This window comes from Conger conger, chromosome 2 (genome assembly GCF_963514075.1).
Source record: "Conger conger chromosome 2, fConCon1.1, whole genome shotgun sequence".
NCBI lineage: Eukaryota > Metazoa > Chordata > Actinopteri > Anguilliformes > Congridae > Conger > Conger conger.
Genome location: NC_083761.1, coordinates 51,378,855 through 51,397,127, shown reverse-complemented (window position 1 = coordinate 51,397,127; position 18,273 = coordinate 51,378,855). Strand labels below are relative to the sequence as shown.

Below are 18,273 nucleotides of genomic sequence, written 5' to 3'. Positions count from 1 at the left end.
CGTCTTTTTGTTTTATTACACCATACTGATGATAAGATGTGCTTTGCTCCAAAGGATCTCTCTCACCTAATATGATACACATACACTCACTGAACACTTTATTAGGAACACTGTACTAATACTCGGTCGGGCCTCCCTTTGGTCTCAAAATAGCCTCAATTCTTCATGGCATGTATTTCACAACACATTCCTTTGAGATTCTGTTCCATGTTGACATGACTGCATCATGCAATTTCTGCAGATTTGTCAGCTGGACATTCCTGCTACAAATCTCCTGTTTTCATGCTACAAATCTCCTGTTCTACCACATCCCAAAGGTGTTCTATTTGATTCAGATCCAGCTTTTCTGCTCACCACAATTGTAAAGAGTGGTTATCTAAGTTACTGTAGCCTTTCTGTCAGCTCAAACCAGTCTGGCCATTCTCTGTTGACCTTATCATTAATTAAGTAAATAACAACATTTAGATTATTGTACCCGATACAAAAGTATAGGTATAGTATATTTAGACTTTCTAGTTTTTGAATTTCTATAGCAAAAGTGTGATTGACAATGTCAATTTGACGATTGACAATTTGCAATACAGCAAGGCCTCTCGTGCCTTTTTGCTTATATAAATAAACATATAAAGATATGTTGCCTGAAATTGCTGTTACATTGTATTCAGTATTTTGTTAAGCATTGCGTCATAATTGTTTACATAGTGCTCAGGATGATTTTTGTAAATTCAAGGTAATGTCAACTGATTGATTGCATAAGTTGATGCAATTTATTTAATGAAATTTAATGAATCATTACTCATTTTTAAATGCAACAACCTTTTGTTTTTAATAATAGCTTAAATGTGCACTTGGTTCAATATGGAAACTACCAAGAATGTTTAAATAAAAAGGTTCTTCTGTCTCCTTAAAAAAAACTATACAAATAATATAGAATTGAACTGAACCTGAATTGTCATAGTCTACAGTTGATAACATCTTGATTAAATCATTTTTTTATATAAAGCTATTTTTCCAAGCTAAATGTTAGTGAGCAAAATGTTGCATTGCATGAGGCTGCACCGAAATCATTCCCTCGCAAAACAAATTTATGTTGTAGCAGAAGACATTTTACATGTCTTTACATCAGAATTGGAAAATGGCATTTAAGGGCTGGATTAGTTTAAGACCAGTGCCAATGAGCAGCATCGGTGGGCAGCAGCACTACTGCTTATGGAAAACGTTTTCTAAATAGTACCTCAAGAAACCAATTTAGTCAGAGCCAGTAAATCACAGAGAACATGAGCCGTCGGGTAAAGGTTAGGCTTGGGCTGGGCGAGGTAAGAGGAGAGAACAGGAGGAAGAGGGTAATGCTATATACGTATGTGATGCGGTGTAATGCGGAGCCTCTGCATGGGACTGAGGAGTGAGAAGAAATGGGGCATCCTAGTGACAGTAAAATAGAGAAAGATAAGAGAAAACTAAGAGGAAAAGATGACGGGTTGTTGTGGTTGTCAAAAAAATGCTGTATCAATTACCATGTAACATTACAGTTCAAACTGCATATGAACAGGACTACAGTGAAGGATAAGGTTGCTTGAAAACTCCTTACACCTACATAGCCAGCTGGTCACGATACACCAGAATAGATCACGAGGAAAGAAAAGCATAAAAGAAGAATTTAGTTCTGGGAGACATGGAGTTACAGCACAGGGTCAGACCCAACTTGGTATGGGCATACATTTTTAGGCCATTCTATCCTCTTCACATGGTTCTTCTCCCTCTTATTCTGTTTTCTGCCTTTCTCAGATTTCACATGGTGATTGGTGACACCAATCACAGTTAAAAATGATGGGATGACCTTCTGTAGAGGAGTCCGGAAGACCATAATAATTAATTTAATCAGATGTCTTTTGAGTTTTGAGTTAAAACAAAGCCTTCTTCAAATAACATTGGACACACCTGCAGTAGAGTATATGGCATCTGGTAATCATGATCTTCCTTGGCTTCAATTAAGATGATTATAGGTTTGCAGCTAATCCCTTTGCAAGTAAAGATGAATAGAAATGACTTCATGTCAAATATTACCAATGCATTTTCATTTAATAGATTTCATATTTTTATGCTTGGACTTTCTAACCTTCGACACAGCATCGGTACACTCTCTTTGATGCTATAGTGGTTTAGCTACTATCTGACTGGTGTCAAGTTAATATCAAATTACAAATAGCATTATCTTTCTGATATACAGACGAATATGTTATTTTGTCGTAAGTCCTCAGGCATGGAGGTTATTAAAGATGCTCTTCAAGGATCAGTATTGGATCCAGTGCTTTTCACCATTTATATTAACAATACAAACCGAGCAAAGCATAATTTCAAAATTAATTTATATGCATATGGTGCTAATTGTGCCCAAAATAGTCCAAGCCTTCCAAACACCCTGCTCTTAGAGAACCACACATGATCCTTAAAGCTTCAAAAACTGAATGCATTTACTATGTTACCAATACCAGGTAAGATACAAACTGTCACATTAGAGGCTAAATGTACTAAATGGGTATCATCATGTTAGTACTTAGGTTTTGGGTTTAATGAAACACTCATCTGAAAGAAACTGAAAGTAAAGCTGAACAGAAATAACTAATAAATAAGTATTGTTTTGCTTTTGAGGCCAAAATAAATAGCTTTTTATCGACATTTTTACCTACAGAATACTGTGGTCACACACAGTACATGCATGCTGCCTCAACCTCATCAACCTCAATAGGGGTTTCCCAGTCAAATAAAGGATAACTTGGTACATCAACGGGGATGGGCTATAATTTTCACATTAAAAAAATGGTAGAAAGAGCCATTTCACAATAGCAGTGTCAAGAGTATCATCTGGCAAAAGAAAATTGTGTCCATGCTTATACATGCAGCTGTCATTACCACCTGTTCCCCTTTCCATCTTCTTCCACTGACACATTTTTTTCCCGTGGTCTCTCCCTCTTTCCAAATTGTAACTTACAAATATGTATTTTGCCTCTTTGAGAGACTTAATTTCACAGTACTTTCAGAACTTGTAACATTTGCAATGAATGTCTAAGTAAACAAAAACTGTAAATTCTGTGTATACATTTTGATCTTTGATTTGCATAAAACATTGTATTAATTATGCCTCCTGTTACTCATCATTTCTGCATGATGCTGGTTCTAAAACATAATGTCCATAGATTTTTACAGTGACAGGAATATGGTTATATTTTAATGTGTCTTACAACTGCATATTGATAGGAAAAATGATGTGCAACAATTGACCAGCATAGTAAGCACTTCATTATGCAATAGTATCTAATTTGCATGCTCCAATAAAAATCTGAAAATCCATTGATACCTTTGTATTTACATTTTCAGGGAACTTTTCAATGCATGTTTTTTGCCTAAACTCTTTTCACATTAAACATGCTTGCATAGCCTTACATCCCTGTATGATTTATTTTCTATATAACAAGATCTAATCCTTTTATAGTCTTGAAAACCATACTGACTCACTTTGAGTCTAGACAAAATATCCACGTGACTGCATCGACTTCTAAGCTTAAATTCACATAGCACACATTAATGGATATTTAATATGGGATACACATTTAAGTACTTTACAATTAATTCAGTAATAAAAGTCATAACTACCAATGAGATCCAATTTTACTGCAGTACAGTAAAATATTTAAAATTAATACATGGCCTCACTAAAAATATAACCATTAAAGCTAAATTACTATTCATATTGTAATGATTATGCAATGTTCGTGCATTCTTTGGCCTTATGAAAATTATCAAAATGTTGTAATATTTTGACTAATTGCACTGTATATCATGTTAGTGGTGCATCTAAATGTTTTTATTTTAGAAAAAGCTTGTAATTGTTTGCCGCATTCTCCAGTCTGCAGCATTCTTCAAGAAGCCTCCCAATTTTGTTTAATTCATGGACCTTACCTGGTTCCTTAGCTTCAGGCATAGTTGCTTTGTATGTATGTCTCTACCCTCTTACTGCCTCTCGCCCTCTGCGAGTAGTGCAGTTTCTCGTTTAGTTTACCTTTTTTAAATGTTGCACTCTCTCTCCCTCCCCCTTTCTGTCTCTCTCTCTCTCTCTCTCTCTCTCTCTCTCTCTAGCTCTCTAGCTCTCTATCGGAAACAGAGAAAGGGAGAGAGGAGAGAAGGGGAGGGTGAGACGAAGACATCTGAAACCAAGGGGGAATACAAATTCCACAAGGAAGCATCATGGCTGATAGGTTGGGCAGAGGAAGGCTATAAAACAGACCATAAAACTAAATGAATATTGAGAAAATGTAGGGAGGCTAACAGATTGCTAAAAACCTGTTGAATAGTGAATATGTCACACTGATACAATGCTTGATTAATGAAATTACCAGCCAATTGTGTTGTACTGTCTCCCATGACGAATATAAATATATAAAATGATGACTTACTCATCAAACTTATGCTTTCTGACATCTTGAGTGGCACAGGAAGCATGCTTCTTGCACAACTGAACATCGCACACTGACGTGGCCAGAACTAACTGAGATTATACCATAGTCTAATAGAGGTGCTCTAAGATATTTACACTCACTGAGCACTTATTTATTTATTGGTATTTATTAGACTTATTTTTTTTTACTTATTGGTCTTTTGCTACTGTAGGCTATCCACTTAAACATTTGGGCGTGTTGTGTGTTCAGAGATGCTCTTCTGCATACTTCTGTTGTAATGTGTGGTAACTTGCGTTGCTGTCACCTTCCTGTCAGCTTTGACTAGTCGTGCCCTTCTCCTTTGACCTCTCTCATCAACAAAGCATTTCTGCCTGCAGAACTGCAGCTCACTAGATGTTTCGTGTTTTTCACACCATTCTCTGCAAACTCTAGAGACTGTTTCCAGGAGATCCGCAGTTTTTCAGATACTCAAACCACCAATAATCATTTCCATGGTCAAAGTCACTGAGATCAGATAGCTGAACCTCTTGACCATGTCTGCATGCTTGTATGCATTTAGTTGCTGCCACATGATTGGCTAAATAAATATTTGCATTAACAAGCTGGTGTACAGGTGTCAGAGTCTTCTGAAAATTGAGGCCATAATTTCATTGTAACTGCATTATAGGTTGTCATAACTTTCAGATAATGTGACTACAGTATGCATGCATGCTGAGTTTATTATTGATAAATATTATTGTTTTTTCTATGCATTTTTCCATGCATTGGATAATGAATTTCTGATATTTTTGTGGCATTGTACAGTGTTCACCACCGAGTTTAACAACTTGTTTGAGACAAGTTGTAAGTAAATAAAATGCTTTCATTTAGTATAGAGAAATTTGCAATGGATGATTTTATAACACACAATGGACACATTGAGGCCTTATATGTCCCAGAGGTCACCATATGCAGCATGTTCAGACTAGACCATAGATACTCAAATCTTGACCTCAAATCCAAATCTAGCCCTGGTTTTTTAGGAATAAATAAAGGCAGACTCTGAAACTGGAAAAGACAAACTAGCCACAAGAACTGAAAAGGACAGGCTTAAATACAACACTGATTAACAGACAATGACAAACAGGTGAGAGACATGACAGAATGGCAGGAAGAGAATACATATAAGGAGTGGGAGGCGGAGACATTGAATGGAGAACAAGTGAAACGAATGATTGGGGATGAATGAACAGCAAGGCAGACTACAGAAAGCACAGAGGGTAACAAAAGGCAAAACGCTAGGGACTTGGACAGAAGAATACAGAGTGAAAAACGGAGAGAAGCACAGACAAATGGGAAAAAACAACAGGCACAAGGCACGGACGTGACAGAAGCTTGATTCATGTTTGATCCGAGTTCGGTGTGCCAGACGAACTGCTCTGACATGCACTGCAAGGCTCTTGTTTACATGACTCGTACAACAGGTCGGGACCACTCGTAAAGGTTGGCTCTAAAAAAAAATTCTAAATAAGGGAAAATTGGTGAATTGGTCACTCATTTTAAGAGATTTAATTGATTTAAAGGTACAATAGGTAAGATTTTTTGTGTTACAAGACCATTGTAAATCCCTTCCTATCATTGAAAAAGGCTCATTGACATGTTGACTCACCTTCTGCCAGTGTTTATAGTCCATAAATTTGGGTTTAAAAGAGTACATTTGTCGGCCTACACACGGAGATGGGGACGCAAAAAGCAAGAATCAAGAAAAACGAATACGAATACGAATACGAGTTGGGAAACTAGAGAAGATGAACTAGCAACAAAAAGCTGATAAACAGACAACGAGAAACGGGTGAGGCAAAAAAACAAAAAAACATGTGAGAGGCAAGATAGAAAGACAGGAAGAAATTCATACAAGGAGTGGGAGGCTGAGACACTGAATGAAGAACAGGTGAGATGATGGAGTAGGAATTAATTGGAAGACAGACTATGGTGGGTATCAGAGGGTAACAAGGAACAAAAACGCTAAGAACTTAGACAAAAACAGATACAGACAAACACACAACCTTACAAGAAGTCAGTGAGTTGGCCATTTAAAAAATAATTATTTGAAAAAAGCATCTTTTGCTTTTTGCAAATGTAAAAAATTTCACAAATTTAACTTCTAGTCTGTTTTGGAATTCTCACATATGTGGCTGTGCTCATTCACTCTTTGCCTTATTTCTCCATTGTTTACCATCTCATTCACAGAGGAAGTCCTCTCAGCAGTAGGATATCAATTATTTACAATATCATAATATCCTCTGTGTAGGGACTACAACTTCCACATTCCCACAGGAAAATTCTGCGACGTCCACCACGAATGACGTCTAACTTGGTAACTTCGTAATGGCGGGAGCAATAAACGGTCCCGTATAAGAGCAAGACACGTTCTTGGGATCTCTCTTCTGTCTCTTCTGCTTCTTCTGCTTCTTCTCTTCGACGCACCCTTTTAGGCCATTCGCTTCAGCTCATCTGCTCCGAGACTCGGACAGAGGCTGAATGCTGCACAGCGCAGTACCCGGCCTACGGACACACCTCGCGGTAACTTCGTGGCCTATAGCGAGTGGAAACTGGTGTACGCGGAACGCTACATGAGTTTACCCCTGCAAAGCTCACCAAAGAACAACTGAAGCGAACATCCTTCCAGCAACCGAGTGGACCAGACGACAACGCGCGGCTAAGACGCCCCAGCCTGCGCACCATCAAAGACTGAATAAGACTGATCTATAGCCGTGGTCTCCTCACAGGCAGACTCCCAGCTGAAGCTTTGACCACTTTCTTTTGCACACCTTTCCTACCAAAGGGGAGTGGCAAAATAAACTGGTAGTTTATAGCAGCCACTTAGATTTGCATGTAGCAGCAGCAAACGCAGATCGTAAGTAGGTACTGTAGAGTTAAATCCGACACCTGTTATAACTCGTAAACGTTCATTGCTTCTTTCTACACCTACTGAACCATCGTAAAGTATTGTATGTAGAAACTACATCTACATCATGTAATCTTTACAAGTATATTGCCACGCCCCAGTGTGCCTTACTCCACCTCTTCCCCAAGCAAGACAAGACCACTTGTGAGCTTACCACATCATTTAGAAATGAGACCACCTCTCCATTTCCTTCCTGATGACACAGCCATAAGGTTAAGCTTGGATACAGAAAGCTGCCCTAATTTGAAAATGTCCCCACATATTTCAGATGACAACCCTCGTCAGCAACCTGACTGTAGGGACTAGAACAATTGGTCAGTCTGAACAAGACTTCCAAAAAGGCTACAGCCTCTCCATCCTAGATCCCTACATCATCTGAACATTTTCATGGCTGGGCCATTCCTGTTGGTGCTCCACCTTCTGGACACCATCCAATAACTAACAAAACACCTGAACTAACAAAACGACTAACCCTTTCACCAAGGTTTCTTATGTTTTGTGACAATGTATTCACTGTTCGACCTTAGTGTTTCACATTGTTTGTATCATGTGTTTTAGACCAGTTTAGTTCATTGTTGATAAATGCCTGGATGTTTGTCAGTCAATTGTGAACTGTGTTACCGACCCAATGTACTTGACCTGTGGACTGTGAACTGACTTTTATGCTCTCAAGGAACACTGGCTTCAGCCGCATCCTGAGACCACAGGGGGGATGTAGGGACTACAACTTCCACATTCCCACAGGAAAATTCCGCGACGTCCACCACGAATGACGTCTAGCTTGGTTCAGCCAATCCCGTAATGGCGGGAGCAATAAACGGTCCCGTATAAGAGCAAGACACGTTCTTGGGATCTCTCTTCTGTCTCTTCTGCTTCTTCTCTTCGACTTCGTGGCCTATAGCGAGTGGAAACTGGTGTACGCGGAACGCTACATGAGTTTACCCCTGCAAAGCTCACCAAAGAACAACTGAAGCGAACATCCTTCCAGCAACCGAGTGGACCAGACGACAACGCGCGGCTAAGACGCCCCAGCCTGCGCACCTCTCCAGTACATTCACATTACCATCGCCGCTTCTACAAGGACAGCACGTCTTTTGGATTCAGCAATGCGTATGGACTCAGTAAGACAACAAACATTCAGGCATAGCCAGTGTTTAGTTTAGTCGAACTGTTTTTGTGAATCTGTGTTTCAATATTTACCATCCTACCATTGTAATGTGTTTGGTTAGCTACATATATATGTACGTGAATTGATTCGCCGTCTTTTGCGCATATATAGAGTAAAACGCGAGTAGTCCCTTCTCACAGCTAACTCAAACTCATTACCACACCCAGAACTCTAGCTTACCCAAGCTAGCTACTCCCACTTTTACCTTTCCTTTGTTCACGCGACACGCGCGCTTGCTCACGCCCACACACACGCACACACACACACCCTAACTTCCCCTACTAATTCCCGTTAGTTTATCTGTTCTGTGTTTGTACGTTGTTTAATAAATATATTTTATTAAACCCCGGTGTCCGTTTTGGAATCACAAAGACATGAGAGCCGAGTAAAAGCAGTCTTTCGAAGAACTTCCAACCTTCAGGTTATCGGTGTGTTCAATCATTAATATTGGTTATTTTAATTATTAATTGAAATACTAAATTTGTGGTTGGATATTTCTGATAACAGTAATTTTATGAGACTGATTACTTTTTGCAGTTATACTGCTACATAACATTAACTGGCGCCCCGGTTTCGTAGAGAGTAAAATCCCTACGTTATTTGGCGGCCCGTGCGAGGACCCTACATAATTTGGAGCCCTGTGCGAGGACCCCTACATATTTTGGAGCCCGTGCGAGGACCCCTACATCTGAGACTTCATCACTTTCTGTGACCAATGGTAGCTGGGGAGGGGAACATAGACCTGACCTTACAGAATCATTTTTGGAAGATCCTCTTAGGAGGGTTAGTTCTAACGTTCAGTTCAAGGTCCTGCATAGGATATACTTTTCCAGAACCCTTAATACTACAATGGAACCCAGTCCATTAATTGCCATTTTTGGAGTTCCCAGGGATTTGGTTGGCCTTAATAAAGGAGAGTGATGACATCACTTATAGCCCAGAGACACATATTCTTCTTTGTGCAAAAGTCCTCTTCTTGGTTGGAAGATTTTATGTCTTGTCTTACATTTTTTTTTACATCATCTACAATAGTATCCTTGTCAGTATCCTTAATAGAATCCTGTAATTGATTACTGTATGTCAACACACTTTCCTCCCTCATCTTGCAGACTGTGTTTCAGTCTGTTAATGTAATAACTTGGGGAGTCAAGCAAAGTAGGACAAGCAACAGAGTTTGAATTGTTGTTATGTCAGCCTTATTCTACGTAATGCATTTATTTTGTATAAGGTGTGGGTTTTTCCCGAAGGGTTGGGCTTGTACGGGGGAGGTGTTGCCTCAGTGGAAGAGTTAGATGTGAGTATGTTGGTGGGATGTGGTAGTAAAAAAAACTAAAAAGTGGAGCACGTGTTCTTATGTTGGCTCACTAAGGATATTGTCTGGACAACATGCTTTCCAATAAAAATATTTATGGAAAAAATGTGGGGGTTGACATCACCAACTGTAGCAAATTAATCTTCTTCTGAGCTCTGCAACATTTGGATTATAAAAACGATTCAATGTTCATCATTAAAAAATTCTATGGCTGGTTAAAGTAGATCACCCCTTGCGACCAGGCCACTATATCCAGAACACTTATCCAGAACACTGCGGCTCAACTTCTTAAAAACCATTCTTGACCTTTATTTCTCAGGTCTTGTATACATGTAACTAAATGTATTTTGTATAAAATAAATGAGATTATAATCCAACCATATGCAGTATACAGTATTAGAATGATAATGGTAAACTCAGAATGGTAATCTACCCAGGATAGCAAACTACTCTGACAGTTACCATTAGATAGATTGATAGGTTAACTAAATCTGATAATGAGGCTTTGTTGTTTAATCAATGTAGCATTTCTTCCTGCACAGTTATTTACATTACTCTTACATTTTTGCTATTATCCAGAGTGAATTAATCACTTATATCATTTTACAAACAACCTATTTATACAGCTGAATATGAATTGAATTACTTACCTTGTTCAATGTCAGTGCTCCACCTGGGAATCTAACCAGCGATTGTAGAGTTATAAGCTGTGTTGCCTAACCATTACACTAACTGCAACCACATTATGCTGCACTGCAACCATGCAACTATATGCCAGCTCATAAGATTTATTTGGCATGCTTGAGGACTTCGAGGATTTACACTTGGCCTGGACAGCAGAGAATGCTTCCCCAAGAAGAGCTGTGAAAACTTACACACTGCTGGCTGAAGAGATGGTGACAAGTTGCGATGAAGGCCACATTTTAATATGAGATTCAATAGTAATCGCAGAAGCCCTGAGGACTAGCTGTCAGATAGAAAAGCCCTGTGCTATTTACAAATTGTTGCAGTGAATTTTTGACTCATGAATATTTCATCCTTGTTGGATTCAGACAAGTTACATTGCATAGCTACAATACATTTGTGAAGATGTATTACATGAATGTACATGTATGAATTACATATGGTAATTCAATATTTTCACAATATTCTTAAAGGCTGGGCCTGCTCAGTAACAAAGGACATTTTAGTGCCAGTTACTGTATATAACATGGTCACAATATATATTATGTTTTAAATACAGTTAATGCAAGTTGACTGCAAGAGTGTGAGCCTGTGAGGTGGATCCATAAATCAGTATAGCTTGCTTTCCTTAGTTAATGTTTGCTGTCCTTTGGTGCAGTTGCTACATTGTATAGCCATAATTAAAAACATATTTCTGCATATGCAAAAAGTGAATCTAGGTTTATAGCTATGATTACTGAGTGGTCTCAATTTAAATCTGACTGAAAAATAAAATAAATGTTACTTTAGTATAAACATGTTGTCATTCAAAACTGCATTGGAGAAGATGAAATCAGCATTGAAAGATAAGGATCAAGTATTGAATTCAGGCCAATGTCTTTTCATCGCCTCGTGATTTGTTATAAGTCTGGCTGTAATTTTGATTTCTACTTTCTGAGAAAGTTCACAGTAAGACAGGAAGGAGGAGGAATACTGAAGATGAGGCTATTCTGGTCCCTGCAACTTGAGATGTGGGGGTGGGGGGTGGGGGTGGGAAGCTACATGCAGTGGCTGCTTGAGGGCACAAGAAGGGTATCAAATAAAAAAACTGGTGTTTATTAGGGTATTTATATTTTAATGACAATGATAGTTAGCAGCTGTCAGACTGCATTCTTATCTTGTCTTGGCCCAATTAATATTCTTGATGGATGAAAATATTTACGTATTTGTGTATATTCACAACTGGTTTAATACATTGCACAAACACCCCTGGCAAAGATGACAGCCATCAGTACTTTCCTATAACTTCTTAGAATCACTGATATGCCTGGGTTTGTGCCTATGTACCCCCCCTCCCCCCTCTTCAGTTCAGACCACAGGTTTTTTTTTTACTTAAACAGTTGTGTGTGGATTTTGATGGATTTCGGTGTTTGGAGAAAGTCCTGGTACGGGTCAATTCTCTGTGCTATTGATCTTAAATCTTTTTGAGGCTTGGTTTTCAGGATAACTATGTCCATCATCATCCAAATCTGGTCTGGTTACAACCCTAAGTAGAGTGGCTATTCATCTGCTCACTATGTTGCACACAATTGAGTTTACTCATTCAAATGTTGTTTGTATTTGCTTCAGACTCAAGCATAACCCATTCGATTTCACGCAGAGCGACACAAGCTAATTTCTAGGTAAGAGGTCCCTTGTCCACAATTTAATGAAGACAGATGTCAAATTATTGCTTTCTCCCATTTGAACAGTTAATGAAAAATATTTGAGCTAATTTACTTGACTTCCATTCCTGTTGAATTGAACCCAATAGCTTCTGGCAGGCTGATGCTTTTCATCTGTGTTCTCTTTTCATTTTGTGGCATGATGATTAGATACTGATTGCTCTGTGGCATGGGATTATTTGACATGAGTTCTCAAGCCATCCTCGTTAATTTTTATATTATAGGCTCCTACCTTTTTTCTCTCTTTAATGAATAACTTGTCTACCACTCTCCTCTAATCCAGAACTACCTGAGTCTGGTTAGATACTGTTTGTTCTCTATGTTTTTTGATGTATCTCAATATTTTATTTTTAAATCCAATATTTGGATTTGCTCAAGTCTTTCTGCATCAGAAAATTATCCACTACAAGGAGTCTACTACAAACTGTTAATAACTGAAAAGGTGTCAATCTTAATTAAATCTATGGAAGCTCCTCCTTTTCTCAATTTGTGAGCTTAAAAAATGTTTGGATTTTTCTTGAAAGCAGAGAGGAGTTATAGACTGTAGCTAATTATAGTTTTGAAACTTAAACCGTTTTGCATGCAGCAGATGGAAAAGGAATATGATTATGTATAAATACATACAGTATGGGGTGAAGGATGAATAAAGTTTCTGTGATATGACGTATACACAAGTGAAACAGATCTTTTGGGGAAATGTTTGAAAGCCAGAGATTCAAAACTATCTAAAGATACAGTAAACTAGAAATATTCATAACTCATTTCACAAATAATTATGTTCAGAATCAGCTGAGCATTATATTGTAGGGTACAATGGTTAAAGTTTGGGGTTGGGTAATCTGATGCTAGATCTGCACGGCAACGTCACCCTGCAGCTATATATCAAGACTGCCTGGGGCCACTCTGGGAGCCCCTTTCCTTGGTGTCCTGCTGAGATTCTGGGAGCACGACATCGCCGTTGACATTATTAAGAGTATGTTCCAGCAGGTTCATCTCTTACCGTGGCTCCTCAAGTTTCTGTGGTACGACATGAGGAGAGAAGACCCACCTGCTATCTTTGAGTGGCAGGTGCTACCTTTCGGAACCACATACAGCGCTATATTCGCACTCCAGCTGCATGCACAGCCCACAGTGTGCCTGATGACGACATCCTGTTCTCTGTGGAACAGCGTTTTTATGTGGACAACTGTCTAGAGAGCCTGCTGAACCCAGAGAGCGCTAGACAGCAGGTTGACCAGCAGAGAGCTACTGGCATCCGGCGGGTCGAGCTGTGGCAGTGGGCCAGCAAATGTGCCATCAGTAGTTGGGCATCTGCCACGAGAACTGAGGTCAGACACCCAGGAACTGTGGCTCGCACAAGAGAAGACAGATTCACCAGAATCCATGCTCGGCCTCAGTTGGCACTGCAATACGGACACACTGGGTTATCAGCACAGAGCAGTTAAATATAGAGCGCCAACTATGAAAAAAACATATATAAAGTGCTAGCGAGCCAGTGCGGCCCCCTGGATATTATCTTGCCATATACAACGCGGGCGAAGTTGCTGGTCCGACCCCTGTGATGATGAGAAGATGAGAAAGGAAGGGTTCACCTGGCCTTCATTATGGTGAGATCGAGAGTGGCTTTGCGCGGCAGTCACAGGTGCACAGCTGGCCAAGCTAGTGGTAAAGGAGCTGACTCTCAAGATTGTACATACCTCCCTATGGACTGTCTCCACAACAGTGCTGACATGGATTCAATCAGAATCATGTTGCTTTAAGATCTTAGTAGGCATGCGGGTGGCTGAGATCCATGACCTCACAGACAGAAAGAGGCTGGACTCTACGAGGCCTTATCGAACCCAACAGCTGGAGCAAGGGCCTGAAGTTTCTTTTCCAAATCCCCAGCATTGGTCAGTGAAGCCAAACACTCCCCGAAGAAGAGTTCGGAGAGTCCACCTTCTGCGGCATCGTGCCATCACTGCCCAGTCCTCATGCACCCAATGTCTTCACACCACCTGGAGAGAGCTTGCTGGAGCTCATTCAGGAGCAACACGGAGCATCTGGTGATGACACACCACCAACAGCAGCCAATTATGAGCACGCCGAGATGCCCACAGAACTCCTAAAGTTAGGAAAGACCGTCTCATCCACTCTCTCCCCACAGCTGAACAGGACAAGTGGACTGATCCAGGTCGGTGGGAGTGTTAGCGGAGATCCGTAGAGCCATATAGCTCTTTCAAGGTTGGGAAGCCATACACCGCTACCAAAAAAGTTGCCCTGAATTCCGCTGATGGAAAGACATCACATCACGGTTCCCAGAATGGCGGACCTACGAGCAGCCTACACCTTCACAAGCCAGCGGTCCGTTCTACAGGGATTGATTGTTTCGGACCATTTCTTGTCAAGATGGGGCGGCATTCACTTCGGCGGATGCTGGGAGAGGGAGATGCATTCCGTAAAGACAGCCCTGTTCAGCTTTGTTGGGTCTCAGCCAGTGACAGAGGAAGTTATCCAAACTGTCCTCATCGAAGCAGTGGGCATACTGAATGCCAAACCCCTCAGCTACGTGTCCTCCAGCATAGAAGGCCATGACCCTGTGACCCCTAACATGTTGCTGATGGGGAAGCCAGATCGGTCACTGCCTCAAGTGGTCTACCCCAAAACTGAACAGCTGAGCAGACACTGCTGGAGACATTCCCAGATCCTGGTGGACCACTTCTGGTCGGGATTTGTCCGGCATTACCTCAAAAGCCTACAGTCCCGCCAAAACTGGCACATCTCACCAGCCGATCTTGGAAAAGGTGCAGTTGTCATGCTCGTAGACCTGCAACTTCCTTGAGAACTTTGGCCCATCGGGAGAGTCCCCAAGATCAACTGGAGCGCTGATGGCTGTGTGGGATCAGCGGAGGTCAGCATCAAGGGCCGGACCTACACTAGACTGGTGGCTCGGCTGTTCGTCCTCCCTGCCATCCCACACTCCTGTGAAGAGGACACCGCAGCCTTTCACGGGAGAAAATCACACTAAGCAATTTGGGGTTGGCTGTATGAAAGGCTGCTCCACCTCTCACGAGACAGCACCAAGGCAGGAACGGGGAACATTAGCAGACTGTATTAATTAGTTTAGTTGTTCAGTACTACCTGGAGCAATCACATTAATTTAGTTTGTGCATACCAGCTCCAGGATGAGAGTACCTGTGTGCGTTCATGATAACGTAAGTTACGTATAATTACTGTGTAGCATTTTACTTCACTATGTTCGTGCCCTAGGAATTGCTTGTTGGTTTTAGCCTTTCATGTCTGCTAGCAATGGCGTGCGGTTATAGTTTACGAATTTATATATTGCTACCCTACATACTTGTACTGTAATTACTGCCACTACTTACCAACTTCATCTGCAGCAATAGGAGGATTCATTGTAAGAAGTATCCACAACTATGATTTTGATACAGCTTGTTAGCTAGATATTACTTACTCATCGCTTAGTTGCCCTCCCAGACCCCTTGGCTATGGATACTCCAATTCATTCTCCTATTGCTGCAGACGAAGTTGGTAAGTAAGGATGTAGCAAAGTTCAAAGTTATTTTTGATCCCATTCGCAGCAGCAAATCTCGATGATGTTTGGCATGGGTTGTAAAGTATTGTAAAAATAAAATGTATTATTTGACAAAGGGAACCTGGATAATTCTTGTTTCATTTATTTAATCAAACTCAAACCCCTGTGTCACCCCTGTTATTTATCTTTTCTTTTGGTAGGTAATGGAGCATGAACTGCTCTTTTAAGGTCCTGCCACAGCATCTCTAATGGTTTCAAGTCAGGACTAGACCACTTGTAAACTTCATTTCTTTTTATTTTCTGTCAATTGCTTTAGTGTCTTGGATGAGTAGTCATGTTTACATGCAGAATATTTCTTCATTACGAATAATTTGTTCCGATTGAAAATGACAAATGAACTGATCACATGCACGCTGAATCAATTGATCTGATTAATGTTTTTTACATGGCCCAATCATTATTTTTCTTTCTTTCTTTCTTTCATAGGCACAGTACACATTGATCGACATCACTGTTCTGTGATATAAATGTACGCCTATTTCCACCTGCTGTCCATGGGCAGGCTGATGTTAACACATTAAAGGAGCACTGTCACACTTGTTTTAGTTGAAATTATTTAGATTAAATGCTAAAATTATGTGTGTAGGCATTTTTTAAATCACTGTCAGTGTTGCTGTTTCCTAGATATGGGGCAAAACTTCTCAAAACAGCAATGTCACTGGATGTGTTTGGCTTGAATCTCCAGCCTGTGTTTCCCAGAAGGTTATAGGCACTCAAACTCCACCCTTGGATGCACAGACTGGTTTATGGATGGCCACCCATCCAGGCGATCACATGACACTCCCACAAAAATATGGTAATGTTAGCGTACAGAAATCACAAAACCTAATTTGGCTAGCCTGAGCGATGTGACTTCACTGAGTTAGAGGACAAGTTTTTCCATTTTTACGAATAAATACAACCTTACAGTTTTGAACCAGAATTTACAGAGGAAGAATGGCATGAGTGAGAGAGACAGGCAGTGGAAGACAATGCAGACAAAGCTAAGGGAGAGAAGAGAAGTGGGAACAGAAATTGGTGTCAGTGTGGGAACTATTAACCCACGCCCAACGTTACCATGATGGAGAGCCTTTGCTGCTGTATTAAAAGAAGAAATGTATCTTTTCCTCTTTTAACACTAATAAAGTATATTGTGTAAACTGCAACCAAACCAAGTGAAATAACCAAAATCATTACCCCTCTTTTAGATAGCATATAGCCTAGCATTTTTTCTTAAGAAATTGTAAGCTATGAAACATTGTTGTCAATGTAAAGTAAGTGAAAGTAACTAACACTTTATATTTGGTAGTATCAGTCCAAAAAACTGTTTCATCTCTGTATTTCTCTGCAAATTGTAATCTTGTCTTCCGAATCATACTACTGATGGGTGATTTGAATCTTGTGGGATAGCATCTATATTGCTGCTCTCTAAGTCTTATTTGAACAGTTGATTGAGATACCTTCACCCCTGCCATGTGGAGATTGTTTGTGATGTCACTGACTGATTTTCTTCACAGCTTCTGCTTTCCTTGGTCAACCTGTTCAATGTCTGTTGCTCATTACGCTAGCAGTTTTTTGTTTTTAGGACATTCCAAATTGTTGTACAAACTATCCCCATGGCTCTGATCGATTCCCCCTCTTTTCTAAGCTTCAAAATGGCAGTCAAAGGTTCTAATACTTTTTCTCACCTAGAAATGGGATTGTCGGATAAAAAGGTGATATTTTCTAAGTTGTTTAATAAGTCTAGATAAAATACCAGGAAAGAAAAGCTGAAATTCGGATCTGTCATTTCATGTACATCTTTTAACCTCAAACTCAATTGTCTTCAGTGTATAGAAAAAACAAAGCAATTGACCTTGCTGTTCCAATACTTTTTGAGGTGACTGTAGGTATGTACAGTTAATTCGCGGTTGTTTGATTGGCATTTCCGTAAGCCTATCGGCCTTCACAGAAATGCTGGCCTGATAAGTAACTATTGGACAAAAAGGTTGACGTGTTACAGCGAAAAACGTCTACGTCTAAATAGAGGACTTCCTTTGGAGGACTTCCAAGGAATCTCTTGTCTATCTAGCCTCTCTAGCCACTTAAGTGAATACTTCTGAGGAAGACCATAAAAACACCTTTGGCTGCAATATAGAGGGCATTTTCATTGACGTGACCCCATTTTATATCACTGAGCATCTAAAAATATTCTCAAACAAAATATTTTATTATTATTCAGTATGCTTATGAATAAGGAACAAGCCTGCTTTTGAAAAATAAATACCATGTAAAATTGTGGAATGTGTTTGACTTGTTGATGGAGGTTGCATATTTGACAAAAGCTTAAGTCAATGGACCTCAATCAATATATTAGAACACAGTATGTTATTACTGTTATTATAGTACTTTTTTCACAATCTTCTCGACCTGTTGCTATCTGACAAGAGTA

At 40.0% G+C, this 18,273-nt stretch overlaps 1 protein-coding gene across 1 annotated transcript in view; it reads right to left on the bottom strand.

Moving 5' to 3' along the window:
* Positions 1-13,261, bottom strand: part of LOC133121250 (myosin-binding protein C, fast-type-like) — a 67,880-nt gene extending 54,619 nt beyond the window's left edge. The window contains exon 1 of the mRNA XM_061230455.1: positions 13,171-13,261. Within this exon, the coding sequence (XP_061086439.1) occupies positions 13,171-13,261 (91 nt within the window). The remainder of the gene's footprint in view (positions 1-13,170) is intronic.
* Positions 13,262-18,273: the final 5,012 nt, after the last annotated feature.